We start from the raw sequence: 27,999 nt of genomic DNA on the forward strand, positions 1-27,999 counted from the left end.
GAAAAAAATCGCCGGCGATAATTCCTGTGGCGGTGGTTTTTGTTGGTTATTGTGTCCCCGTAATATTAATATTTTATTGTTTTTGCTACACACACGATCGCGTTAAACAACACCGCTCCGATTGCAAAGGTACGATCGTCAATTCGCGTTGTGTTCGTCATCGGTCTAATGTGCAATGTTCGTGCGCGTCAGGCAAGGCGGTGGTGGCTGCATCGGGGGGCCTTGGGCCACAGAGAGAGATAACAACAACAACATTTGCCGCATTTGGACGGGGGGAGGGAGACCTCATGCCCACTATAATTGTTATCGGACCTTCGATAACGACGTGAAATCGTTTCGAATTGTAAAGACCGTGTTTGAGTGTGCAATGCACGTGCGTGTGTGTGTGACATTCATAATCGATACGTTAAGCTCTCGTGTCTGTCTGTCCGCTTGATACAATATATATTACCAGACCTTCGATAACAAGACGTAACGTAGTTTAGAATTGTCGCGAATGTTGTTGAATGTAAGACATTTGCGTGTGCGTGTGGGTATGTAATGTGCGTGCGTGTGTGTGTGACATATTCATGATCCGTTAAGCTCTCGTATTTGTCCTGATTATGATGGTTGTCATTACTAGCGATAGGTCAAACTCAGATTGTAAATGTTGTGGATTTGCTATCCAACACACAACCGGTGTTGCTGCTGTACTGGTTGGCTGTGTCGGGTGGTGGCGGGTTTAACGACACAACATTTATATATTAAGATAGATAAAAGGGTAAAAACACAGCATATTTTGCTGCTGGCAAAGGAGGTTCCAATGGTGAACATTTATATATTTACGCGATCTAACTAAAAAAAAAACCTCTTTGTGTTAATGTGTCTGCTTGGGACTGGCGATTCCTGTGCGGTTTAATAATTTACGCTGTAATTAATTCACGGAATGCGAAGAGTACTTGATTTTGGTATTCTTTTTTTTACTATTTAACGGATAATTATTTTACGAGCGAGCTCTATTAATAGTGTCTGCATGCTATGCCATACCTGTCAACCCCTTGTTAGTGCTCTTATTTATTACAGACCAATTCAGATCTTATTGGTCACCCCGTGTGCGCCTTATACATCTCAGTGTTCGTCTTACAACGTCCCATCATCACACAAATAGACCATATTCTTGGTTCTTTCGGTAGAGTCACGTAGAAGTGAAATGATAAAAATATAAAACAATAACATTATCACGACGTTTCGACTGCAATACAGCAATCATCATCAGGTGTGATGATGATTCATCAGGTGTGATGATGATTGCTTGTGTTGCAGTCGAAACGTCGTGAGAATTTAATTGTTTGATATTTTTATTATTTTATTCTTTCCCTTCTACGTGACTTTACCGAAAGAACCAAGAATATGAATCCCTGCTGTCACGAAAGCTTTAAATCAAAAAAACAAATAGACCATGTTTTGTTTGTTTTGCCCAATATTAAAACGGCTGTACGCCGTATGGACCTGAAAACTCAATTTCCCTGTACAAGAATGGGGGTAAACCGCATGGGTTGTGCAAGTTTGCTGTGCCTGCCATCCCCTGAGCTTATTCAGTGTAATCAAATTACAAGACGTGGTGTGGTTTTTATTCTAATCAAATTACAAGACGTGGTGTGGTTTTTATTCTTCCATGGAGAGGAACGATATTTTGAGATGCAGCAAAACAACCGTACAAATATATAATTTTGTTATTGTAATCAATGAATTAGCGATTTCATCGATTTATTAATTCGTAAGTTTTTTTTACGTTCAATTTTGTAAAAGAATGCGTGAATAAAGTAATGGGAGATTAATTGGGTTAATTCATTTACCTGGCTCACCTGCCTGCCTATAAAACGCATTAAGTGTAATTTCTTATTTAATTCGACATTTTAAATGCATACAATTATATTTTAAAAGAATATTAAAGGTGTCTCACATAACTGGCCACTGCATGGTATACTGTACTGCATATATGTATTTCCCTGCCAACATCATATCACTGCCAATGTACTACTCTTGGCAACTTCAATAACAACACGGTAATATGCTAATTATATTGAGACGGAGTAGTGTAAGCACTTATATAATGTACATCAATACACATTTAATGCAGTCCGTTGAAAAGCAGTGCTAATTATCAATTAACGCTGCCTTACAAGGTACCGCTTCCGTAACTGCCCTATGTTATCGATACTAAATTCGATTTCAATTGTGTTGAGGGTAGATGTGAAAAAAAATACACCGTGGCAAAGGCGCAATTACGCCGCACCTGGCATTTTCGTGGTTTTTTTTATTAAACGTAATTGTGCGTTGCACTTGGAAGCACACAAATAAGGTCACGCTCATGAAGACGACGTCGGTGGTTAATTTCACTTCGCACCATCACCACCGTGATGTTTTATCTCGCACCAAAGGGTGGGGGTCGTAAATCCTTTGCACGTGGTTTGTTCTAAACGTGGATTGTTTGGGAGGTGGGGGGGGGGCATCTCCACGCGCGTGGTGTGTTGCTGGTGATGCTGGTGATGATGAGAACCAGTGTCAGGTTCTCTCCGAGTTTATTAATGGCAACCGTGTCCGTCACGTGGCCCCGTTTGGCTTTTGTCCTGTGAGCCGTGGCGAAACTAGTGGCTTATTCCAGGGGGGGGTTCAGTGAGTGGCTGTCTGGCTTTTCCAACCAACCACGACCACTCACCCCTCCCTCTCTGGCTCCTGCTGATCCCCAAACCTCTCGCTTGCGGATGAGTCAGGGAGGTTGAAAAAAACCAAGCGAGAGAGGTGGTGTTGCTGCTGCTGCTGCTTGCTGCCATGGCCGTGGACCTGGTCGTCAGTGGCAGCAGGCCCGGGACGGGGAGCCCAAAAACGGCCCGCGCCCGCTACCGCGTGCGCTCCGAGGCCTCCTTCGTGGAGGAGACCCTGTTTGGTGACCCCTCGGGCCGGCCTCTGCCCTACGTGAGGCCTTTCGAGGCACCGTGGGCTGGGTCACCGCGCCCGACCTCGGCACCTTCATCCGCGCCCTCTACTCCGAAAACGCCGAGCGGCAGCGGCATGCCCATGACTCGGAATAAGTACAGGTACGACAGGTTAAACGATGGGGGTTGTGGTCCGTCTTCGTGTTTGTTGATATCCCACTAAAATAACTGGAAATTGTTGCAGATTTTTTTTTTAACCGAGCCTCTACGTGCCTCTAACACCAATATTAATACTGGAACGTAGAGTCGGTACGATTCACGATTTTCAATCGCCTATTGAGATGAAATTACAGGGTGATACAAAAAATAGGGCCTCTATAAAAAGATCACCCAATGTCACACTTAACCACAAATGCCTGTCCAGTAATTAACTGATTAACGTTCTTTCAAGCAATGCATTGCCGATTTTGCAGTGGATTTACTGTACTATATTAATAAGATGCCAGAAACTGGTTTTGTAACAAGCAAATACTGCATGTGATGCTGTTAAATAATATGCGGTCGGGGAACGATTCAATCGGCAGATTTAACGGCTTCGAATCTGACGATTTTCAGCAGCAATTTGGAGTGCAAATTTCCTTTCGTATAGCCCTTTTTAGTTTGCATGGGAGTGTAGTTAAAACATTCAATATTATACCTTAAACGGTTGGGCTGCATAAATTCCAGTTTTACTTCCTCGATCTGGATTTGTTTTGTTGACTAGAAATGTGTTATAATCGGTTTCTAGAGTTATACGTGCATTGTTTGCAACAATCATTAATAACACTGCTTCGTAAGATGCTAATTAATATTACGTAAGCCAACAAAGATACAGTAGTCGACAAACAAGGCACATTTAATGCTGTTAAACTTTGGCCAACTTCCAGCTTGGCCAAAGGCATGATTGTGCCTGGAGTGAATTCATTAACCATGGTAACGAGCGGATGTTAAATGTGGCATTTTAGAATTGTTACGGTACACTTTAAGACAGTTTTATTATGGACTTGTGCAGGTTTTAAATAGTTAAACCTTGCACTCATCCGCGATGTCATTGGTTTAACCCGTCACCTGACCTACCCACTGCATGTGATTATGCATGGACTCCTCAATTCTTGCACTCATTTGCATCACATGGTGCATGTGAGAATTATATGCGCAGATTTAATATGAAAATAATCTTGTTATATATAGGCTACTATTGTGGCAAATAAACCTGTGCAAACAATATATAATACATGAGAAACAGTACAAATCTTTAAAAATGATACGAAAATCTACTCTCAAATAGACTCAAAATATCGAATCTTGACAATTTCATCTCTGGGTGTTGGGGGAATGAATCGCTACATGCCAAGTAAATGTCACGAACCCTGAAACCGCTTTCCAGTTCTTGCCAAAGCACTGCTTGCACCCGTCTGATGCGCACCGCACGTCGTCAAGGACGCACGTGAATCTTGGCGGGCACTGAACTCGTGTGCTGGTTGCGCAGGCTGGTGAAGCACTCGCCCACGTACTGCGACGAGATGCTGTTTGGGGGACCGCTGGCCGACTCAGGTTGGGATCCGCCGTGGGTGTCGCGCGAGGAACGGGGTGTGCGCATCAAGCCGCTGCTGTGGACGCCTCCGTCCTACCGGCCGCACCGCGCCGAGAGCGAGCACAAGAAAAACTCTCCGCCGCTCAAGGCCCCGCACAGAATGGCCCCCCTGGAAACGGCACCCATCGACGGGCGGCCAAACGTGGGCTCTGCCACGGCGTCGACAAATGGACGCGGCGCGGGCAGCGGCGGCAGCAGCCACAAGTCAAATCAGCCGGGGAAAGAGAAGCACCATCGGACTGTGAGTTTGGGAGCGCACGGGGTGGCGGGCGACCTCGTGGTATGCGGTTCTCGGCCCTCGTCTGCCCGCGGGGACTTTGCGAGGCCGCGGCTGGATGGCCGGCGGGAGTCTGTGGCCTCTCAAACGGAGGTGGTTCGGCCTGGGTCTGCACGCAGGCCACAGTCGGCGCGGCTGTACGGCTCGACGGGGTCGCTAGTGGCAGTCAGGCCACCCTGGAGGTGAAGGGCCAAGATAAAGGGTGGTGGCCAAATGAAATTGGGTTGTCGATTTGCGAAGCATGTGTGGCACCCGCAAAACAAACGAGCAACGGTCAAAGGAACAACAAAGGCAAAAGGACATCTTTGTGAAATTGTATCTGTAAAACAGGGTTCTTTTTGAAACAACGGTTTCTAAATATTACACGAGTACGTCTTGATATTTAAAATTACTGGTAGAAAGACACTTTAATGAACAAAAGTGTAAGAGTAACAATTCCAAAATGTCAGTGAAGTTGTCATTTCACTGTTGTGTTCCTTAGCTTGATAAGTTAACCCTGCTGAGGCCATCATACAAATGGGATTTGTACTTTCAGTGCAGTTTTGCCGTGTGTACTTTGCATTATAGTTGTGTTCATTCGTTTTTAATTCCGTTATTCTTCTTGTATAGATTGCCTTTAACTTTCCTCTTCAGCACTTTCAGGCAAGTGAACGTGAATGACTACTGTATTTAAATTAAGCTACGTGATTTGAGCTGCTACATTTCAACATGGCGTTGCATTGATCAATAGGCAGATTATAAAAAGGTGTGGAAATATTGTTTTTAATTGTGAATAAAACATGTGCCAAGACATTTTTTTAAAATGTCAATTTGTGTGTTGCTATGGTAATGCCAGTTGAGACCAACCTATTAGTGTCATTTTGCAGTGAAGGAATGTGTCGAGAGTTTGGCACAAGACGCTGTGTGTATGTATCCATGTGTCTTGGAGCCTGACAGCTCGGGTGAGGTGTGAGAAATCGTATTTGCAGAACAAATTAACAGGTTTTTAAATGTTATGCAACCTTACCGTTTGTAGGCTTTAAAAATAAACAAACGCCGGCTTTACAATAGTTGCAGCAGAAAAATACAGTGATCGCACACGTACAAAACATTCATCGGTGATAAAAAAAAACATCTTAAAACTAGGCTGCAGTACTCAAAACACGTAAAACACAGCACCGACTGCAATAATTGTTAATGTGCAGCACAATTAGATTGCTTTCGCTTTGTGCGCTGGCTATTTCCATATATAAATACAGTACAAGCCATTTGTACAAAATTATAAACAAATCAAGTGTCATTCAAAATAATGTAGACGTTTAATCTTGCTTAAAATCCAAACCTAACCCTACATTTCAAAAGATGTTCTTGCAACTTAAACATTCTTTACGTTCATGGCTAACAAAAATCTACTTGCATTAGTGACCTAAATTCTCTCGCATGGAGATAACATTAAATCGCCCGTCCACTGGCATGTCAAATCTCAGAAGTAAAAACATAATAATTTCGCTGGGACAAATTTGACGCACGCTAGCGAAAGCAAGCGAAAACGAAAGTCCCGATTGCACCACGTTAGTCACCGTAAACACAAACCACGAATCGCGCTGTTGATCGACTTAAAATCTAATGATCTGGAACTCTGTGAGGAGCGCGACGGTGAGGAAAGCGAGGTAAAGTGCAAAGAGGCAGACCCCGTATTTGCGCGTGAGGTAGAATCCCTGCAACGGCAGTGCCACGAAGGACAGCACAAGGCTGATGCCCAGTGACACGCACAGCACCCACACCAGCGGTACATCCGGCACCAGCTGCACCGTCGAGAAGGGTGGGGGTGGCACAATAAGACGCACAAAGGGCACAACATTACACGTGTGTGTGTCCATGTACAGCCCTTTTTTGTTCCAATCCACAGCAGGATGAGTGCCGTCCCCATGCTGTGCGGATCGTGGGCGGTTAATCGACTGTACTTCACCAAGCTGGTCAGTTTGGGTTACAGATGTTTGAAAATAAATGTAAAAATGTAACTAATAAGCAGATGTGCTCACTGGTGTGCCATACCTCATGTCTAAACCGTTTTACATAAATTTTGTGTGTATACATAACATGCACAGCCCTTTTGCCAATCCACTGCTGGATGAGAGCATCCCTGTGTGCTGGTCATAGCGGGGCCACTGCATCGTGTACTTTCAGGTGTGTTTCTACGGCAGTCTGGAACACCCTTCCTATATTAGGAAGCCACTGAAGGCTATACACTTTTAAATCTAGATTGAAACCTCATTTCTTTAAAACTGCTTTTTGTGTTTAGTTTGTCCTTCCCCCGCACCTCCGATTAGTATGGTTGGCTATGTACGGTGTGAAAGAAGTTCAACGTACATGGTGGTTATTTGGCAATACTTTACCACGCTGGTCAGTGCGAGTTGACGGGCATGGAGTGTAAGACTTTGGAGCATAGCAGAGTACAGAAATCGATTTTGCTACGCTCCATTCTGCTGACAACATAACCTTCCAGCTGACTGCAACACCCGTTTATGCATTGGGGTTGCCTATCCAAGCACTAACCAGGCACGGAACCGCTTGGCTTCTGAGATATAACAAGATCAGGCGCAATACGGGTGATGTTTTTCAACATTGTGCGACTAATTACTAGGCATGTCAATCAATTCTTACGCTCGCATATAACAGTAGCGTATAGGAGAACGGAATATTTTATTTTATTGAATCATGACCCGTCAAATCACGGCGATAAATCACAGGGATGGCAAAACTATTATATCGTGAAAAGCCATAACAGTTTGGTTGTGGTCCAAGCGTTCTGAAGGTGTTGTGTGCACGGCCATACCTGCTGCACGTGAGAAGGGGGCATACTGAGCAGGCAACCCAGCCCAATCCCCACCAGGATGTCTGTGCAGACAGTTAAGGCTGCAAATGAGGTCTCCTGCTGCTCTTCATCTCGTCCTAGACATGAACACATTCCCGTATAGCTGTGCAAGACTGCCGAGGCAAGTGCTGTTAACGAGCACACCGATTGAGGCTGACACGATGCGCAAGAGAGGTTGGTGTGGATGGCATCATGTCCAAGCCACCTTTGACTCCCAAGTGCTGATATTCATGCTGCACCAGGTACTTATTTATGACTGACCATTTCAGGTATAACTGGCTTGGAATTTAACCCATATTACTGGGTTTGTAGCACAGTGTAAGAACCACTGCACCACCACTGAGGCATTTCTCTTATTTACTATTCAGCCACACCTGGCTTTCAATTCTGAATTAAAATGACAACGTTCGGTTTTAAAACTACAAGTTCCAAACTTTCCCAGACACACCATGCACAAACTAAAATGCAAGTGTCATTCAGAATGTGGGCACAAATGTTGCAATTTAAGAACATATGTGTTTGAGTTTATTTTTAAGCGAGATTGATCGGGAAAGAGTTTCTTGTTTTTCTCATTGGAAAGCAAAAATAAAGTGCTATAAAAGCAAATTATTGTATTCACTTAATCTTAAAAAAAACGGCTAAATACTTCCCATACGCTAAATACGTGAGCGACCAAGTCTGCCCTCTTATGAAAGGTAATAACTCGGAGCACGTAGCACAAGGCCCGAAAACAAATCACGTGCCCTCGTGATGTGGTAGAGGAACTGTGAAAAATTTAGTCATTCAGGTATTTCGAGATACGTTTGAAAAAAAATACCCTTTCAAAAGAAATTCATTTTATATACAAATGAGTTCTGGATGCACGCTTGCCTGCCAATCGGCTGTTTTCACTTTGATGTCTCTCCAAGCCATTCCTTTTCCTGTGTGGCCCTTCCTTCTCACTGACAATAACCCCTTTTCAGGCACAACTTGCACAAAATGAAATACAAATCCTCTAATCATCGCAATCGTGCAGCCTAGTTCAAAGGAACGCAACTCGTAAAACGTATCTTGTGGATACGTACCTAGGCTGTGTGGTACAAACTGTCTGACGCAAGTGCATAATTGCATTAATTATCAAATATATTTTAGATTATGGTCAGCACCACTGCAGACATGTATTGGAAAGTATGGAAATGATGTTCTGGATCATGTATGGGAGTGATGTCTAAGTGAAATCCATGGTATAATAATGCTCTTGACTATGCCTTTGAGAATGCCTTTTTGAAAACAACTGACACTTCAAACTCATATCGGATAGCCTGTGACATATTTTGCAATTAACGTATATCTGCAACATGAACAGTTATTTGTTATTAGAATCGCGTCTTCCTTTAATTACAAATGACGCGATTGGAGAAAAGGATACTGAAGACGATGCCACCAAAGCACGCGGAGATGGCCATCCGTGGGTAGCCTTGTCTTGCCATCGTGATATCCGCCACGAAGTCTGCACATGTGCGGGGGACAGTGTTAGGGGGAATGGTGCCATATATTCGACCACAAAACAGATTCGATCTTCTGGACAATCAAAAGTGCAGTGTGACTGGCACAAGTGTGGCACCCTTGTGGTGTGTTGTATTTCAAACGCTTGACCGTGCTTACAGTGTCGGTGTGTCGACCAGGAAAGGTTTATCTATCTGAATGCACATCAATCCGACACCGCACAGAGCTTTGTCAGTCTTGCCTCACCGGGTGGGTGTTTAAAATCATAGGGGTTTACCCGAGGTCACCAACTATGCTGCAATATATTTTAATTTACATGTCTGGTCGACGTCCAGTGCAGGACCGATATATGCATTATTGTGGTGCAGCAGCCTGCAGCTTTATTGCAGTATAGCGTGGCGCCGCGCGGCATAGCATGGAGTGAAGTGACACGGTTGTGTGGTGTGGCATGTGATGCGACATGGAGAAGTGAAGCGTGGCGTTGTGCGATGCGCGGAGTGGCGTGCGCCGTCGCGCTGCAGCATAGCATCGAGTGATGTGACACGGTTGTGTGGTGTGGCGGTGGTACGTGATGCAGACGTGGAGAAGTGAAACGTGGCGTGTGGTGCGTGAAGTGGCGTGCGGGGCTGCGACTGCGGTGCGTTGTGCGGTGCGTTGTGTGCCGCGGCGCCCACCGGGCACGCTGTTCCCCCAGGCGAGCAGCGTGAGACCCAGCACGGTGCTGCTGATGCCGAACACAACGCCGAACGTTTGCAGCAGGTTCACCACTTCGTTGGCAATGGCGTTCATCCAGAGGGCGCTCACCACGAAGCCCACAACCGCGAACGCCTAGCGGGTGAAACGCAGAACCAGCACTCAACATGAAGGTTTTGAGTTCCGAGTTATTTACTATCAAATTTGACACAATCTATGTATGTTGAACTTATTTTGCACCGTACGTAGCCAATCGGAGCTGAGGATACAATTTCACTATGAAATGGTATTTTCAGGATAGAAAATGCAATGGAAATGCAAACTTTCACACTGGTTTAGCTTTTTCGTCTCATTTTGACATCTCATTTGTATTGTTTCTTACATTTCGTTTTGATTGTCTCGTTACGTTTATTCTATTCGTTGAAATGTAACGCTTTCAAATAACTTCCAAAAACGGTAAACCGATTCGCACAATGACAGTTCGATGCGTGTACTGTGTGAATAAGAATTGACGAGTCAATGCAAGAAAATATACACGCCTCCTTTTCCCATGATGCACACATCCCACTGTTTTGTACAGGGTCTTCATATGTACTCTATATATACACACATTTAAAATATAATGCTATATGAAGACCTCGGGCTAACGTTAATCGCGATACCTAAACATGGTCTTGGCACTGTTTAACTTCTTCCTTAATGGGCGGCTTCCTGCTGACCAACTAATCTCATGGCCTTCACCTGGCTCTTACCACTTCTGTACTGAACAGTGTTAAGAAGTCCGCTCTCGTCACTGTGCAGACCGATGAGGAACATCTTACGAAATATTGCGGTCCCCCGCTCGATGACGGTGGTCGCGCGCTTGGGTAAGTTGACAATTTATGGAAGTGTGCACGCAGTGCGAGGCGTTGAGGGGCAACGGACTCACCAGTTGAAAGGCTGGTGGTTGCTCGCTGGTCGTCATGAAGGCTATGACAGCCAGCAGGCCGCCAATAGCCAGTATCAGGCTCCAGAGGGGAAGGACACCACCCACAGGTAACATGAAGTCTGGACACGGGGACAGAAGCACGGGACGCATGGCGTTATTTGTTTACGACATGCACAATATCAAGAATATGTTTAGATGATGATAATGTCATGGGACCTCCTTTGCCAGTACCAAACATGATAATAGGTTTTTCCCCTTTTTTCTGGCAACAAAACAGGTGTTAAGATGTTGGTTGGTGTGGACCAATCAGTTTCAGGGACAATGCATATGTTATCAGTGTTTTTTTTTGCATTCTGACCACAAGCATTGTGGTTAATGCAGATGTGACTCCTTGTAAAAGGTTTCAGTTTGGTGTTTTAACATCTTAACACCGATTTTGTTGCCAGAAAAAAGGGAAAAACCCTATTCTCATGATGATAATGGTGAGGGAGCAGCATTAGGTGAGAGCTTGGCCTCAGATGTATGTTTTGGAGCTGCTAGAACAGGTGATAATAAAAAAAAACTCGGTACTTGAGGACACTATAGAAAGCATGCAGCTCCTGTGAGGGTGATACATATCTCGGCTGTGTGTTGCAGGATGTCCAACACCAGTTTGAAGCTTCATTAATGATTTTTTTTAAAAGATCACGATTGAGCACTACCATTACACTCGTGATATTACTGCATTGACGTATGAAAGCGCACGGGAGTGATGTCATCGTGGCATCGCGAGAATGCTATGAGATTAGCGTTCGTAACATAAGTCAACTTTTGGTTTCAATGTTTAAATCTAGAGTTAAAACTAATTTATTTTGAACTGATTTTGTGTTAATTTGTTGTCCGTTTCCCACACCTCCGATAAGCACAGCGGGCTATGTATGATGCGAAAGAAGTTCAACATACATAGAAATGATCCAACTCGTGTGCAGAACCAAACTTTAATGCGACGGATTTTTTGTAGTTGTTTAGTCCTTTGTGAAAAGGCTGGAAACCTATCAACTCTGTACACCTGAGAACACGATTTAATCACAGGTGGGGGCTGAAACCCGCTTTCAAACCCAGGATGTCAGCCAACGCCCGGGCCCAGTCTTATTACCTCCGAGTCACCCGGCCACCTCGCTGAAAAACATTAGACGAGACGAGGGCAAGCGTTTGGCTCGGTATTTTAGCACCTTCCACAGTCGCGGGGGGGGGGGGGGGGTCACGAGTCGACTTACAGAGCCCCCCGTTCAGGGAGTAGAGAGCGGCCAGAGGCCCCGTTATCAGCTGCAGGCAGTTGAGTGGGCGATTCCACTTGCGGTCCTCACGCATCACATTCATGACGGGCACCGTAAGAATCAGCAGCAGCTCCACTGGCAGCTGCGGGGGGGGAGGGGGAAGAGACCATGATAAGTTGTTGCGGAGGCAATAGAGACGGCGGTAACTTGTAACGGCAGCAGCGTTAACGAGATTAGTATCGCATGGGAGAGTGATGGCGCGGTGGAATTGGCCCAAACATCCTCCTGCGCAGGACCTCCTGAAAATCGGATGAGACTCAGGCTTTCCTGGGTAAGACAGAGGGCACTATTGTGGTGGTGGGGGTAAAGTATGGGTACTACTCCCATCTTTTCCAAGACGTATGGCCAGTGTAGAAAAATAGGCCAAAAACACCCGGTGAGAGACCCTTCCGCAAATCTTGGTGCGAGCAAGAAATTGCAGGGCTGCACCTTTACCATCAGTTTAACACGTAGGCTTTTGCGATCGTTTTCCATAATAAAGGTTTGTTGGGTTAGATTGCGTAAAAATATAAACGTGTCGTTAACCAACCACCACCCAACGCAGCAGCCAATTAGTAAGGTTTGTCACGTAAACAAAACTTGCTAATTAGTTACTACTTCAGCACACCGGTGTGTAGGAGATTAAACCCACAACCAGCTGATGAAGCTGGTTATGATCACCAGCGAAACGTCGTACTCAAATTGTAAATGTTGTGGGAGTTTTGCTCTCCAACACACCAGTGTGCTAAAGAAGTAACTAATTGGCACATTTTGTGACAAACCTTAAAAATTGTCTGTATCGAGTGGCGGCGGCATAAAACAACACATTTATATTTTACGCAACCTAACCCAAACACATTTTTACCCTCTTATTCAGTTGTGTGCATGGGTAAGTGGCCGAGCGTCGAACGGTACACTCGGGGAATGTCTCCCAAGCCTCACCACGACGACCTTGAGAAACTTCCAGATGCATCCTCGCCGCCTCCACTCCGCGAGGTCGAGCGGCGACAAAGAGAGCAGGAACCGGTAGAGCTTCCCTCCGCAGCCCAGCGTGGGGCTCGATGGAGCACCCAGCAGTGGCAGGCTCTCGCTCAGATCCCCCACCACTGCGATGGGGTCAGGGTTCAACTCCGGGTTAGCAAAGTCACGGTAAAGTCAAAACGTTTCTCTTTATTCTACTTCCCTCCCATGGGCTTGTTGTCTATTTTGCCAAATACTCATAACAACCTTTTCAGTTCAATAAACATATTTTAAGCGTTACTGATGAAAACTGTAATAGTGCTGTCCGTTGCTGGCTGTTTGGCACCTGTGCTCAGCAACCATGAATTAGATTAATAGCAGTACTGTATTGCAATAGGGAAACTTTTTCATCATGAGCAGCAGACACTCTCTGTCCACTGATGGATGAAAGCCTCCCCAGGTCGTCGGCATCCCTCACAGTAAAACATTTTTATTCTGAGTTGATCACTCCATCTCCGTGGAGGTCGCCCTCTTAGGCATGTATCATTCATTTGGTTGCCATTCCTTCCTCGGTCTCGTTAATCTGCTATCATTCCTCCAAGAAACTGTGTCCTGCACAAACCCACACGTGTTCCTCCTTTTGTCAAGGCCAAGTAACCCCAAGGAAAAGCTGAGGTTTGCCAGGTGCTATAAATATGGGGAATTTTTTTATCAAAGAAATACATTTTGTTGCGATAGCGGAAGGTGATGCAACAATTGATTGGGACAAGAACAGATGTCTTTGTTCACTATACAAGACTTGATTAGTGGATGTTAGAAAATGTTTTACGTGGTCGGTTCATAGACACCGTGCAGGGCCATGGAGACCACAGAGTCTGTATCACAATGGTACAAATAATCGACTCTTCAGGTTTGACCGCGACTGAATGTCAAACACATTCCTGCGGAGGGAGCTGGTAGGAACGTTGGGTTGCTCGGTCAATGACCAGAGTCAACGGCGGCGTGGTGTATTCCGCAAATATGCCCGACTGTGAGGGCGGGCACAAGCCGGCGTGAGTAGGTTAAACGTTGAGTTGTATAAGGGCACCACGGGATGACCAGCCCCTCCCCATCCAGCCCCACCCCTCCCACCCCCCACCCAGCCCCACCCTCCCCACCCAGCCCCTCCCCACCCTCCCCACCCAGCCCCTCCCCACCCAGCTCCTCCCCACCCTCCCCACCCAGCCTCACCCCACCCTCCCCACCCAGCCCCTCCCCACCCTCCCCACCCAGCCCCTCCCTGCACGACGGACGGACACAATAATCCTCTGTGGGCTCGTGTAACCAGGAGGTTCCTACCAGTATTAGAATAGTATATTGTATGAGATCGTAAAAAAAAAAATCTCGTGATGTTTTGGCCAATGTACCTACATTGTACTGATGTTGGTCCTATCCCATGCTTCTTTGCAATGTCCTTTTTTATTTAAGGAGATGATGGCTCATTGTTGACGTGTTCTATGTTTGGACCGGCGGGGCGTGCATCTGCAAACCTTGCTGAATGCTGGCGACACGTCGCCGAGGTTCGTCGTAATCATCGTCGCTGAGGTTACCTAAAGCGGAGGAAAAAAATTGCATCGCATCATTACCATCCTTTTGTCAATACACTGCTGAATGAAAGCCTGTTAATGCTCACAGGGGTTATCGAGCCGTACTTCACCGCACGAGTCGGTGTGCGATGGTTAAAACTGGGTTGGAAAGAAGTGGAATCGTAGAAGTACAATACAATATTGGATTTTTCTGCACTGCCCTTGACTGCCCACCCATTTTGCGCTGCAGCCTGTTTTACATGGTGCTCACCCATCCATGCGTTATCCAGTTTTTAAATATGCTTAAATTCTAAGGTCTGACAAAATCGGGTATATTTTGGGTGATTTGGCCATCGCCCATATTCACCTCGTAATACACATTTGCCAGAATAATCGTGCAAAACGGACAGTTTTTGGGTGTGTTGCATGAGGAGGAAAACCTATTTGTCTAATTTGCCCCACGCAAATTGATGTCATATGGAGCTGTTCCCTCAGTTGGGGGGGGGGGCAGCCACTGGTGGGTGTCGTGGGTGTCGTGGTTGTCCAAAACCCAACATTGTATTTTTTTAGTCTGCGTTTTTCTCCCTTTCAATAAGGTGACGTGAAAGCTGATGATGCTAAACCTTTAAACAGTACACTCAGTACTCATTCAGTATTAGCCAGTAGTTTTGTAGAATTTTGTATAGTTTAAATCTAAGCAGAACTCCTCTTATCTGTGACTAACGGGGGAGGGGGGCGGCAGAGGCAATCTGACTAATAATGGGACTGGAACCGTTGACTTTAGTGAAGGACGCTCCTCAACTTCTAAAGTGTGGCTGTACCCCTGTCCTCCCCTCCCCCTCCGGTGTGCTGCGTGTGGGCGGTGCACATACCAGGCCCCTCGTAATCGGGCAGCGTGCCTTGCGAGAACCACGTGGCTTTCTGCCGCTTGTAAATCCAGCTGCCAATGAGCACCGTTGCGACATAGCCTCCGTACAGGCCCAGGTACCCTTGGGACGTCGCACAAAGACAACCAAGAACCAACCGATTAGCATGGTTGGCTATGTACGGTGCGAATGAAATTCAACATACATGTGATCAACCCACAAACAAGAAGTCTTATAAGGTCGCTGTGATTACAAAAACAAAAGGCTTGCTTATGACGGCAACAATCCTGGCACGGGTTTTTATTTTTATAAGGGATGCGGAGTTGACCACATTAATAGAGCTGGTGTATTGAGCCAGCATAAAATGTGCCTATCACTGGGTTTCCATTAACAAGTATATGAAATAATGCAACTTATTTGAATCTAAATATCCGTGATTCATTTGAAAACGTTTACTCGGTTACCATTTTCTGAAACGGAACTGTTTATTTTCAGTGGCTGCTATTGGCATCGTGTGCTGTGATATAAGCGTGTTTTTTTACAGTACACATTTATTTACTTGACATGAAGGACCCACACACATCTTTGTCCGGTTTGTAAATAGGATACATTTATTCTAGATTTGAAGCTTTCATGACTGCAAGGATTCATACTCTTAGGTTATTTCGGTAAAGTAGGTAAATAGGATACATGTTGAACAGTCCTATTGACTTGAATAAACAGCACTTATTCAAATGAAAAAGTGAATTGGAAACCTGGTACGTTGCATACGTGTGGGACGGAGATCGCTAGCTTGCCATACTTGCGTTTGCTACGATGCAATTTGGATTGATACAATGTCGTCTAAATGTCATGCTGGAAAGAAACGGACCACAGAAAGCAGGGGGGGGGGGTAGTTCCGGGATATGGGGGCAGCAGAGCAGAACGGGCAACGTACCGATTGACTCGCCCATGGAGATGTGACCCCGGTAGAGCACGAAGAACGTCCAGAACACCGCGACCAGGTAGAAGACAAGGTCACGCAGGAACGGGCGTGAAGGGATGAAGAAGTGGTCAACCCAGGCCACGCTGCCGGCAACGATTGTCGTCACAAAGATCCCCGCGCCTGGGCATGTGACAACGGGGTCATGCACGGCGGGGGGGGGGGGCAAGCAAGAAGTTGCAGGGCGTTCGACAATCAAATGTGTGCGCGAGGACTCTGACCCCGTGACGCGAAACCGCTCGTTCTGTGCTACCGAGCACGAGGATTAATGTTTCATCTCTTCTGAGTTCAAATAAAGTTTAGTGGCACAAATTGCGCTAATTGTTGAGACATTATGAATGCAAGGAACATTATCTTCTGTCTCATAGTATTTTTTTGAGAACAACAAGTACTATTTTAAACTGTAAGCCACATGATTGCTGCATTTTTCGTACAACGGCTTTTTGTTTCATTTTGCGTGATCATTCGACCGTACGCTGCAATTTTTTACGCGCAATGTTTTGCATTGTTTTTTGTGAGCTGTCTTATTTTTTAGGAGACTCTTGTGGTCTGTGGTGAGCTCTCACCTGTTTTTTAGAAACATTATACGACTACTATTCCTGTTGTCACTACGATTTCTGAGCACACGTTGGCGAAGAGAAACAGGCGGCGCGGCCGAGAAGACGCTGGCCCTCGCGCTTTCACGGTTGTCCGCAAATCACAGACGCACGTACCGAGCAGAGCCCCGATAGCCAGGCCACCCGTGCGGGGGTCGGAGAAGGCGGCCACGGCGCTGAAGACATCCGGAGCGCCGTTGCCAAACGCCAACAGCGTCACGCCGTGCACCGAGAGGGCTGTCAAGGAACACTTTGATTGTCGCGCGTGGCACACGCAAGCCCATGGACTAAGACGAAGTGGCACCTTGTGTAACAAACCACCGTTTCTCAAAAATCTGATCTAGCACACGCATACCATGAAAATTATGCCGCAGATACTTATTCTTCAAAGCCTAAAAAATGAAGTGACGGTGATAAAGAGAACCGACAAATTAGTCCAGGGTAAATTTATCTCAAATTACCCACAAGTTTGAACTGCGATTTAAACAATGGAGATGGTATGTATGTTTTTTGAAACGCTGTCGTTTCATCGAATGTGTTTCAAATTAATTTAGCTACCAAGACACTGCTAATTATTTTGTTTGAAAGGAAAAGGTTAAGGTGCAAGTTTCTTTTCTTAATGTTCTAGAATCCATTTCAGTATTGTAGTAAGACCTTTAATTTTCTTCAGAGCTTTGAAGAAACCAAACTAGCAAGACAAATTCTATTCAAAAGACAGGAATGTTGCATTGTTCCACTGGACATTGGTGTTCCAGGACCACAATTAAGAAATGAATTGAGACTAAGCAACTTGGTGTCCCTGGTATGGAGACGAAAAGATAGCATCAGCCATGCAGACATGTTCCCCCAGATCGGAATGAATCCAATTTAAAAGCGCAATTCAGCTGAATTGGTTAATTCCCAGCCTGAACTTCTGCCAACTTCGCTTGCAACAACAACGGCCTGGGGGTGGCAATGGGAGTAGGCTGATGCTTGCTGGGTGGGCAAGGGAAGATAAAAAAAAACAGCCGTTAGAATTTTAACTTGCGAAACTGATGTGTGGGGACTCCCATCACGTGTTTATTCACAAACAAGCCTGAAACAACAGGGAGCCTGGAAAGGAATGTGGACTGCCCGTAAATAATCCGGTGGACTAAAGGAGAAATGAACGTGGAAGCTCCCAACCGCCCAACCGTCGGCATGGATTCACTGTACAAGCTGTTGTTTTTCATCTCCTGGCCAGAGTCACATTCCCACAATGCGATATTCGTGGTCAGTGATTTACAAAAAAGGTTTCTATGGCTTTTAGTTTTTACACTGGGGTATTGTCCCCTCCACCGCCTCTCCCCCCCAGGCCATTCCCGCTTGCGCGTGTCTCCAGTTTACCAGCGGCAGATTCCCTATCGGAGACCGATGTGGAAATACACCCAGCCCCATGCCAAATAAAGCCAAAGGCCCTGCCGCTCGCTGATATTAATGCGCACGGTCACAGGAAAAAGGATATTGCCACGTTGTGGCTGAGATGCAAGGAGTGCGAGATGGACTCCAGTGCCGGGCAGAAGCTGCGGGAGAGAGATGCACGTCCATTTTAAAATAAAACATTGAGGAAAAGGAGCGCAGAGTGAATTTGAATTGTACCCTCGAATATGAACGAGTTGTTGATTGAAACCTTTACGAATGAAACGTTGCCTTGTACCAAGTCGCCCTGGACACACCCAATCTCATCGGATCTCGGAAGCTAAACCGAGTTGAGTCTGCATAGTACTTGGATGAAAGGCTGTCTGGGAATACCAGGTTTAGGTCGAGAGGTAATCAGATTTTGCCACAGCAATGCATTCTTGAATCTATCTGTGCAAAGCATTGAGTGTTTTCCAATTGTATAAATGGGTTTCTTCCTACACTGGCCAAACATCCTAAAGCAGGACTCTCTTCAGTCTCAGGTTATCCTGTTTAAACATTGGGCATAATATATATTTTTGATCAGGTTGATTTGAACTTTGCAAGGGAGATTGAGGAGCAAGCTGATTCATGGCATCCCCACGTATGCACTGTATGTTGAACTTCTTTCGCACCCTACGTAGCCAACCGTGCTAATCGGAGGTGCAGGGGAAGGACAACAAACTAATATGTTGACTTAATAGGATAAGCAAGCATGCTAATGAACAGTCAGATGGGTAGGGTTAATCAACCCTGGCCTCTGATGAGACGGAGTTAAAACAAATCCAGAAATTGGTTGTATTGAATCAATGCTGCTGAAATCGTGCACTCCCAGAAGGCCGATTGATTGTGAAAAAAAAATTAATAAGTGGTGACGGATATGTGAAAGAGACATTGTTCGCTCATTTTTTTATTATTCCCCACAAGTGAAATCCGAACCAGTCCTGGGTTCCCTCCTTCACCAAACCGCAATGACCAGCATAGTGAAGTATGGTCAATTAACCCCCACGAACCACAATGACCAGCATAGTGAAGTATGGTCAATTAAACCCCCCCATGAACCACACGTCGTGGAGAGGCCTTCATCCAGCAGTAGATTAACAAAGGGCTGTACAATACACACAAGGTGATTTCTAGACCGCAAAAAGGTGCAATTGTGAGCACAGGATCAGTCCTCCCATCACGCTTCACATGTCACGTCACAGTACTGTATCGAATATATTATTTTATTAGTTTAGTTATATTCTCCGCAACCATGCGAATGAGTATTTTGAGTTCTAGAATGAGGGTGGTCGCATCATTGGTAAATCTATACTCGCCTAATAGAGTAAAATTATTTTCCTATCACCGTCCCTGAATTGAGATGTTAATCCACTCCTTGGCAATGGTTAATCTAACTCGGTGGCTGTGTGATGGAAAGACTGACAACTATTTGGTTTGTGGGAAAGGTTGATTAAACACAAAGGCATGGTCAGCATAGTCCAGTTGAGCCAATTTGTCAATCCACTGCTGGAGGAAGGCCTCCACATGCAACATCAGCCACCGGTGTGTGCCAACCATATTGCATCACAGTTGGTCAGTGTGGGTTTATGGATTGGGTTGGCAAGACCAGTTCAGATCACTCGCAACTGATATTATCCATAAATGGAAACTGATCTCAAGTAATTTGCGTCATAACCAGCCCAATACTATACACAGTGGTACCATCATATCACACGTTTACGACAGTTTCAAAATAATGTGCAAAAGTCAGTGACACGAGTGAAACGTCACGCTGAAGCTGCTCGTTTCAGTGGCTACGGAGCCATCTGCAGCGGCACATTAGACCCGGGGGGGGCAGGGCAGGGTGGCTTCTCATTGCCATTACCCGAGTGGCATTGGGGCACGGAGAGACTACAATGCCACGTTCTGTAATATCCACATTAATAACTGTTATAGCAGAGTAGGCCGGGGCTAAGCCGACTCACAAGTTTTCGGCGGTCGTGGACGTGGCGACGAACAGCACGAGCAGCCACAGGCCCTGTGCGAGACGGAGGAAACGGAAATCGCAAGAAGATGTTATACTTAAGCAGAAGGAACTTTGCACACCTGCGTCAGGGGCCTGGCTTGCTCTAGTTTATCATTGTGAAGCGAGAAGGCAGGCAGCCACGTGAGTCGCATGCCGTTAGGAAGACAACCCGTCCACCACAAGCAATGCAAGTGCCTTTTTGGCTTAAGATAAGAATTGACGGCCTATGTTATCCATTACACGCAGTAATGTTACTGTATAATAGGGACGGGATGAACATTGTCGCTTTATTGCTGGCGTAACGGTTTGGAAGACTTGGTAGGTGTTTAATGTGAGGGCTTACCCATACAGATCCCACCAAAATGTGGGCGCTGTAATGCGTGAGAGTATAGTACAATTTAACCAATTCACTGACAACACAACATCTTTGCTCACAAGATGTACGAGTACTGTAACCTGAAAAAAAACATTCTTAAGCGGTTTCCCACGTAGACAAGCATCGGGAGGCACCTATCTCACGTTTAAAGCCCTCAGCTGGTGCTAGAAATTCCACATTCCTATGGCGGCAGGCCCAACTGTATTAAATGTACTGACCCTAGAGCAAAAAGTAGCTGAGAGGGCAACATCCAGAAATACAACACACATTTCCGATTGCAAGCTGCCGCGCCGCTCTAAACGTTGCGCCACCGGACCACACACTTTTACTCCATTGGACAAAAACGCAAAAACGGGAACACTTGTGGTTATTGCAGGGGGGGGCTCACGTAGAGTGTCATGGGCAGCGGCAGCATGCGAGCCGGGAAGTTGCAGAAGGCGATGTGCACGTAGTCGAAGTACCCATCGTGGATCTTGCAGTCGGGCGTGCTGTTGACAAAGTGGCATCGCTCCGACACGTTGATGCTCCGGTAGTCGCGGCACTGCAAGCGACGACGGCACGCGGAGGAGGGGAAGTTCAGAAAAATATTTATTTATGCTGGAGGAATCCGATGAGCGACAAAGCTCTTTTTCGCAGATGTCCGGTTGTGACAACAACAGCGATTGCCGGCAGAAATCTCTAGGAGTCTCTCTGCCTGAAAATAATATTATCGCATGGCTCGGATGATATGGTTGTGTGATGGTTAGTGCATTGGTCTTGCAATCTAGAGGTCGATCTCCCGGCGTGGCAGTTGAAACAATGAGCAATTTTCTTATATCTCCCCCCCCCCCCACCTCTGAATGGGTACACCACTGGTCAGTCGATCTATTGGCAGGTCACGTGTGATGGGGTGAAGTGTAAGTACTCCCACCTTTTGTAAGATACCTGTCCAGGGTGAAATAGTACGAAAAAGTAAATCAAATAGCCTCTAGAGGCTCTCCAAAGCTTCCTGCAGTGTACGGCCTTCCACCAGCAGTGGCGTAAGCAAGCAATTGCAGGGCTGCCCCTTTACCTTTACAGCTCCCGAAGCACGAGATGTATGCTGCGGTTTGGTGTTGCACAAACCCTTAAATATAACGTGCAACCTCCCCCTTGCCTGCTGCCGAAGGACGTTTTATTTATTTATCTTTACCTGCTGATAATACACCCAATACTGCTGGCACTTTGAGAAATACAGCACGTGTTTTTTGTTCATTTCACAAGTGTTGCATCACGAGGGATGGCGATGGCTTGTGGAGGCCTTCATCCAGCAGTGGATACATCAAGGCTGATGATTATGACGGTGGTGGAGGACATTTTAAAGTCTTCGATGCTTTTATGAACGAAAATTGTATTTTTTACAAATTATATACTTAGTCCTCGCAATATATTCAGATGTTGACATGCTACCTCACCGAGATGACACAGTTGCAATTTAGATGAATAGAACATATGCAGATGTAAGCACATTGAGTAAAACATTTGGTAAAAACTCGTTTTTCAATGCACACTTTTATTTGCACTGACAAGTAGAAAAGACATTATTTTGACCCCATGCAAGTAAGCAGCCGTTTTGCCAAGTTGTAACTTCTTTGCAAATTTTCGGCGGAACCTGATTATAACTCCCAGAACTGCAGAAGGTTTGTTTAAATTTAGTGTTTCTTGGTAAACGGTGTTTTACCACAAGCACTTTTTATGCCTTATAATGCACTTATATGTATCCCTAAATTGGCTAAAACTTTTAAAATATTCTTCTTCTTGGTTATTTCGGTCAAGTCACGTAGAAGGGAAATAATAAAATAAAACATCATAAAATAATTTTCACGACGTTTCGGCCACAACGCAAGCAGCCGTCCTCAGGTGAAGAACAGGTCTGTCGGAAAGACAGCGTCTGAATGGGCACCACCAGACCACCAGACCTGTTCTTCACCTGAGGACGGTTGCTTGCATTGTGGCCGAAACGTCGTGAGAATTATTTTATTATGTTTTATTTTTATTATTTTATTATTTCCCTTCTACGTGACTTTACCGAAAGAACCAAGAAGATGAATCCCTGCAGTAACGAAAGCTTTAAATCTAAATTTTTTTAAAGATAAATTATATTTGAGAAATTATGATTTTTTACCTTTTTTAAATGTATTCATTTGTATTATTCATTTATTTTCTCTTATGTTTTATCTCTGTCATGGAAACGGTGTGTTTTTATTGATGAAACACGACTTAAAGCTTCTTAGCTCACAGGGTACTTCAATATAAACTTAACTGAAGAGTGTGTTCGTGTAAATCACGAACGTGGAGTATTTGGGAGTCCTGTTCACTGGTCAAATACCTTATCAAAGCAGTAAATAGACCCAGTGCCATGCATTATAAGATACCGACTGTAGCGTTGATGCACCAGCAGTGTATAAACTAAAGTTTGAATGGGTAAGACATTTATTGAAGATGACCCTCGCTCAGGACACTCTGTGGAAGCAACAAAATCCAGAAAGGTATATAAAAAAAAAATGAGAATCTGGTTCAGAAAGATGGATTTTTTTTATTGTTCAAATGGCTCGCAAATGAGATATGGAACATGACAATAATGTAACACAGTGAGATGGAAACGCAACTATACTTATATAGTAATGGTGGCAGAATTTACTGTCAATTGATTAGCAGACCGTTAGTGGTGAAGAGTAGTAGAACTACAAGGAAACGCTTTCCTGCGTAGACATAAAAACTCAAAATTTTGCTTGCCAAATTCTACACAGTTATATGGTACTAAAGTGGCCGCAACACGTGCATGGGTTATATAATAAAGCGTGGCTTGTAGGACTACTCTTCCCTTTACTCGGCAGGAAGCAGTGGAGTACATCAATTCCTCGATGTTATCAGAATATTTACAAAACGTAAGTGTGCTACTGGCACACAAGGACAAAGCAACAAGTTAAGACCTTTGTCAATAACACTGCCCTGAAAAATAAAATGTACACTGCAATATTCCACATCTCTGTGATATGTATAAGAGCCATAGCACGAAATGTCACCTATGGTATATGTTTCCCATTTAGAGCAGTAATAGGGATGATGGCTTTGAAGCACCATTGGATAAAGGCACTTACAGGTGTAATGGGAGAGTGGGAAACACCACGTAGGGTTATCTTGTTATTTTCTATCACAGCTTGGGATAATTAGATATTTTAAGCTTGGATATAGATGTGAGGTTACAAGGTATTTAAAAAGCGCCGCAAGATGCTTTTTTGAAATCGTGAGTCAGAGATTGTGTTGGAACCGCTTTTTGCTAGCATGTTAAGAATTGCATTTACTACGGAGTAAATAATTACACTTTGCACAAAACCCTTTAACATTCTTTCACCCCCCCCCCCCCCCATTATTTTCCCCTTGTTCTGTTGTTGGGATTCATTAGCCTTAGGTTTCCAAACCACCTGTTGTGAGTCGATCTGCTGATTAAAGAGACTAATCCGTGCATGTCTATGCATGTGGCCAAAACAATGTTCATGACCTGCTGTTGATGCCATATTAACACTTCAAAGGGAAACTAAAGACAAATGGTAATTTAGCCTCACAAAGGGAATGGTCATTTATTTGTACAATGGCATTTCTGGGACAGGAGCAGAAAAAGTGGAAATCTGGGACAGCAAATAAATTTCCAGTGGGTTGTTTGAAGAGAGGGCATTCTAATTCACTTGGCAGTGGCAGCTTCCGCGGATCTCTATAAACAAACGACTATGGGACTAAAGTTCACCCAGATTAGCAGAGTTTGGCTGACCCATTGCCTACAGGAGGTGTTTTTTCATCATGTGGCGCGTGTACGGGTCATTTACACGCCAGTTACTGGCGCCAATAATACCTCGTATGCAATTGGTTCGCTAAAACGTGTATCCACTGCTGTACGAAAGCCTTCCAAAAGCCGTTTCGATCATGGGGGTTGCTTGTGCCATACTTCACCACGCTGGTCATGGTGGTGGGTTGGTGGCGAGGGGCATGCCTAAGACTCGGTTCAGATGGCGCTAATCACTGCACTACCGCTCCCCCCGCATATACGGTATACGTACTCGTGTTTATTTATAACCCAGCAGTACATGTAAAAACTGTACTTCAATTTTGATTTAAAGCTTTCGTGACTGCAGGGATTTATATTCTTGGTTCTTTCGGTAAAGTCACGTAGAAGGGAAAGAAAATAATACAAATATAAAAACAATATATGATATATATTTTTTATTTTATTGTTTCCCTTCTACGTGACTTTACCGAAAGAACCAAGAATATAACTGTACTTAAATGAATTTGTTATACTGTAATTGATTGCATAACTTATATCTCAATTATACATGAAACACGTGTGGAGGTTGGTATCTTAACCGGTCATCCGCCTACCCCCAAAAGCTTCAACATCCGATATTCACTGTCGTGGTGGAGTAAGGTCAAACAACATCCATGACCCTGACACGGCATGGTCACACAGGCACCTGACTCCATCAGCGAATTGGCAGCGCCATATCATTATAATCACTACGTACACCAATAATTGTTAGGATAACGCGCGCTCCTTAATAGTACCTAAACGCAAGTGGCTTGTCCACAAATTACTTTTATGATTATAATTCGATGTGTATGGTCAACAGATAGTTGTCCTCGATTCTAAGTTGAAGTAGTTTAAAAAAAAATCTAATTTTCACCTTTCGCCATCCCGCACAATTCCAAGTTTTCGTTGTAAGTTGAGCCAAAAATATTTCAACTTAAAACGACAGGACAGCAAGCATATCCATAGCAAATAGAGACAATCCATCAATTTCGATTTAAAGCTTTCGTGACTGCAGGGATTCATCTTCTTGGTTCTTTCGGTAAAGTCACGTAGAAGGGAAGTAGTAAAATAATAAAAATAAAACATAATAAAATAATTCTCACGACGTTTCGGCCACAACGCAAGCAGCCGTCCTCAGGTGAAGAACATGTCTGTCGATAAGACAGTCTGAATGACATGTCCTAAGCTTGGAGCGTCTATTTAAGCTGGGAGGGAGGAGGAAGAGTGCCTTGACAAAAGAATTTGCATATGAAGCGGAATTTAGCATATTTAGGGGAAATGCAAAATCCATCAATTTAGCATTATGACCACAGCAGCAATACGCGCAACTCATGGGCGTCAATTCGAGGACCCAGATGATGCCATGTAGGTAGGTTGCATCAGTGGGGCCAAACTGCCGGTGGTCAATACATGGCGCACGAGCTGGTGGCACGAATAATTGACAAAGACGATGTTTCACCGAGGGAAGAGGGCTTCAATCCCAGGGGGTCATTGTCGCAGCAAATGAGATGATTATCCTGGTGGTCTGGCCACCTTGGTTAGGTTCAACAACGTGAAGGTGAAACATCACTGTGTATCGATCAGTCCTCGAGACTCATCGATACACTGGAATGTTTGGGTGCAAATGCGTTCACGGAAATGTTTGTCTTGTGAGGAGGAAGCAGAGATCACGAAGAAACCCCCAAATCGTGCACGTGAGGGTGATGCAACAACTATTTTAAAAAAAAAACTATAAAGTCGTCTTAATTTTACGAGGTTAAAGGCCCCTTTTTGTCAGAGGATATCACAAACGAGAGCTCAACGAAAGTGGCTCATCATCATCATCATCACCAACATCGTGTGGACATGTACAGCAGCCAAATACATCTACAAACGCGTGATGTTGATGACCCCCCCCGGAGATCGAATCCTTGCACACCAGGCGAAGAAGGGAGCTAACATCTCACGCGCAACTCTCAAAAACTCCGCACAGACAGATTCAAGAATCCGCAGCGGCTCCACCACCACCACGACGACCACAACAACAACAATCTCTCTCACCTCCGATGCTGATGATGAATGAGGATCGTGGACGCTGTGACGGTGTTCTGACGATGCCTCGGACCCCACCACCAACATCACCACCAACATCAACATCACAGCGACCACGTGCAGCGGCGGGGACATCGTCGTCGTGGATAAGAAAACAACAACAACAACAACAAATAACAACAATAACCTTGTCCACTAATTGAGGCGGTGCTCGCGGCTAGAATGTAAACATCTTAAACGCCGGCAAACGTCCTCGTGCTGCGCCGCATATTCGCGACAGACGACCCATTAAACAGAAGCGGCTGTGGGTTTTTTTTAAACATAACCATCAATAATAAATAAAAAACCGCAAATAAATCTGTCGTGTTTGTTTGCCGGTCGTCTGTAATACTACTCGCTCGTCGTGGCGTATTTTTTATTTAGTTGTATCTCGCTCTGTGTGTCTCTTTCTCTCCCTCGCTCTCTCTGTGTGCGCGTGTGTCTCTCTACGGCTGCGACTTTGAGCACCGTGGCGCTGCGTGCGGCTGCGTCCTCCTCGCAGACCCCGGGGGGTGGGGGGTCGGGGGAGGGGAGGGGAGGGGGTGGGGGGAAGGGAGGGGGTGGGGGTGGTGGGGGTGGTGGGGGTCGGGGGAGGGGGTGGTGGGGGTCGGGGGAGGGGGTGGTGGGGGTTGGGGGAGGGGGTGGTGGGGGGTGGTGGGAGTCGGGCGGTGGGGGATCGGGGGAGGGGTGGGGGTGGTAGGGGTCGGGGGAAGGGAGGGGGTGGGGGGTGGTGGGGGTCGGGGGAAGGGAGGGGGTGGGGGTGGTGGGGGTGGTGGGGGTCGGGGGAGGGGGTGGTGGGGGTCGGGGGAGGGGGTGGTGGGGGGTGGTGGGGGTCGGGGGGTGGGGGATCGGGGGAGGGGTGGGGGTGGTAGGGGTCGGGGGAAGGGAGGGGGTGGGGGGTGGTGGGGGTCGGGGGAAGGGAGGGGGTGGGGGTGGTGGGGGTCGGGGGAGGGGGTGGTGGGGGTTGGGGGAGGGGGGTGGTGGGGGGTGGTGGGGGTCGGGGGGTGGGGGATCGGGGGAGGGGTGGGGGTGGTAGGGGTCGGGGGAAGGGAGGGGGTGGGGGTGGTGGGGGGTGGTGGGGGTCGGGGGAAGGGAGGGGGTGGGGGATCGGGATGGGGGATCGGGGGGGATGGGGGATTGGGGGTGGGGGGGATGGAGGATCGGGGGATGAGGGATCGGGGGAGGGGAGGGGGGATCGGGGGGTGGGGTGGAGGATCGGGGGGGGGTGGAGGTTCGGGGGTGGGGGGGGTGGAGGAT

The 27,999-nt window shown here is 45.9% G+C and overlaps 2 protein-coding genes across 3 annotated transcripts; one reads left to right on the forward strand and one right to left on the reverse strand.

The window, feature by feature from the left end:
• On the forward strand, window positions 1–5,617 carry RITA1 (RBPJ interacting and tubulin associated 1). Of its 2 annotated transcripts, XM_078595308.1 has the most exons (3): window positions 1–129; window positions 2,754–3,077; window positions 4,444–5,617. In XM_078595308.1, exons 2-3 carry the CDS (start codon window positions 2,812–2,814, stop codon window positions 5,009–5,011), a joined length of 834 nt encoding a protein of 277 aa, XP_078451434.1. In that variant the 5' UTR covers window positions 1–129; window positions 2,754–2,811; the 3' UTR covers window positions 5,012–5,617. The 2 variants fall into 2 exon arrangements, with proteins under 2 accessions (XP_078451434.1, XP_078451435.1); XM_078595309.1 differs by lacking the exon at window positions 1–129 and having other exon boundaries at window positions 2,289–3,077.
• On the reverse strand, window positions 5,126–27,249 carry SLC8B1 (solute carrier family 8 member B1). Its single transcript, XM_078595307.1, has 15 exons — window positions 26,713–27,249; window positions 21,238–21,390; window positions 20,433–20,485; window positions 18,533–18,590; window positions 17,167–17,272; window positions 16,409–16,576; window positions 15,478–15,594; window positions 14,570–14,629; window positions 13,023–13,186; window positions 12,042–12,183; window positions 10,786–10,904; window positions 9,839–9,992; window positions 9,088–9,168; window positions 7,641–7,702; window positions 5,126–6,609 (listed from the first exon to the last, which is right to left on the reverse strand). Exons 1-15 carry the CDS (start codon window positions 26,836–26,838, stop codon window positions 6,421–6,423), a joined length of 1,752 nt encoding a protein of 583 aa, XP_078451433.1. The 5' UTR covers window positions 26,839–27,249; the 3' UTR covers window positions 5,126–6,420.
• Between the last annotated feature and the right edge of the window lie 750 nt (window positions 27,250–27,999).

This window comes from Lampetra planeri, chromosome 6 (genome assembly GCF_965212315.1).
Source record: "Lampetra planeri chromosome 6, kcLamPlan1.2.h2, whole genome shotgun sequence".
Classification (NCBI taxonomy): domain Eukaryota; kingdom Metazoa; phylum Chordata; class Hyperoartia; order Petromyzontiformes; family Petromyzontidae; genus Lampetra; species Lampetra planeri.

What these genes read in the sequence shown, in the direction of transcription:
- RITA1 (XM_078595308.1), top strand. Translation starts at nt 2,812, where the DNA reads ATGGCCGTGGACCTGGTCGTCAGTGGCAGCAGGCCCGGGACGGGGAGC. An exon ending in ATGACTCGGAATAAGTACAG is followed by an intron (nt 3,078 to 4,443) that starts GTACGACAGGTT and finishes CTGGTTGCGCAG; the next exon opens with GCTGGTGAAGCACTCGCCCA.
- SLC8B1 (XM_078595307.1), bottom strand. Translation starts at nt 26,838, where the DNA reads ATGTCCCCGCCGCTGCACGTGGTCGCTGTGATGTTGATGTTGGTGGTG. An exon ending in TCCACGACCGCCGAAAACTT is followed by an intron (nt 18,591 to 20,432) that starts GTGAGTCGGCTT and finishes TCTCTCCCGCAG; the next exon opens with CTTCTGCCCGGCACTGGAGT. An exon ending in ATCTCAGCCACAACGTGGCA is followed by an intron (nt 17,273 to 18,532) that starts ATATCCTTTTTC and finishes CTCTCGGTGCAC; the next exon opens with GGCGTGACGCTGTTGGCGTT.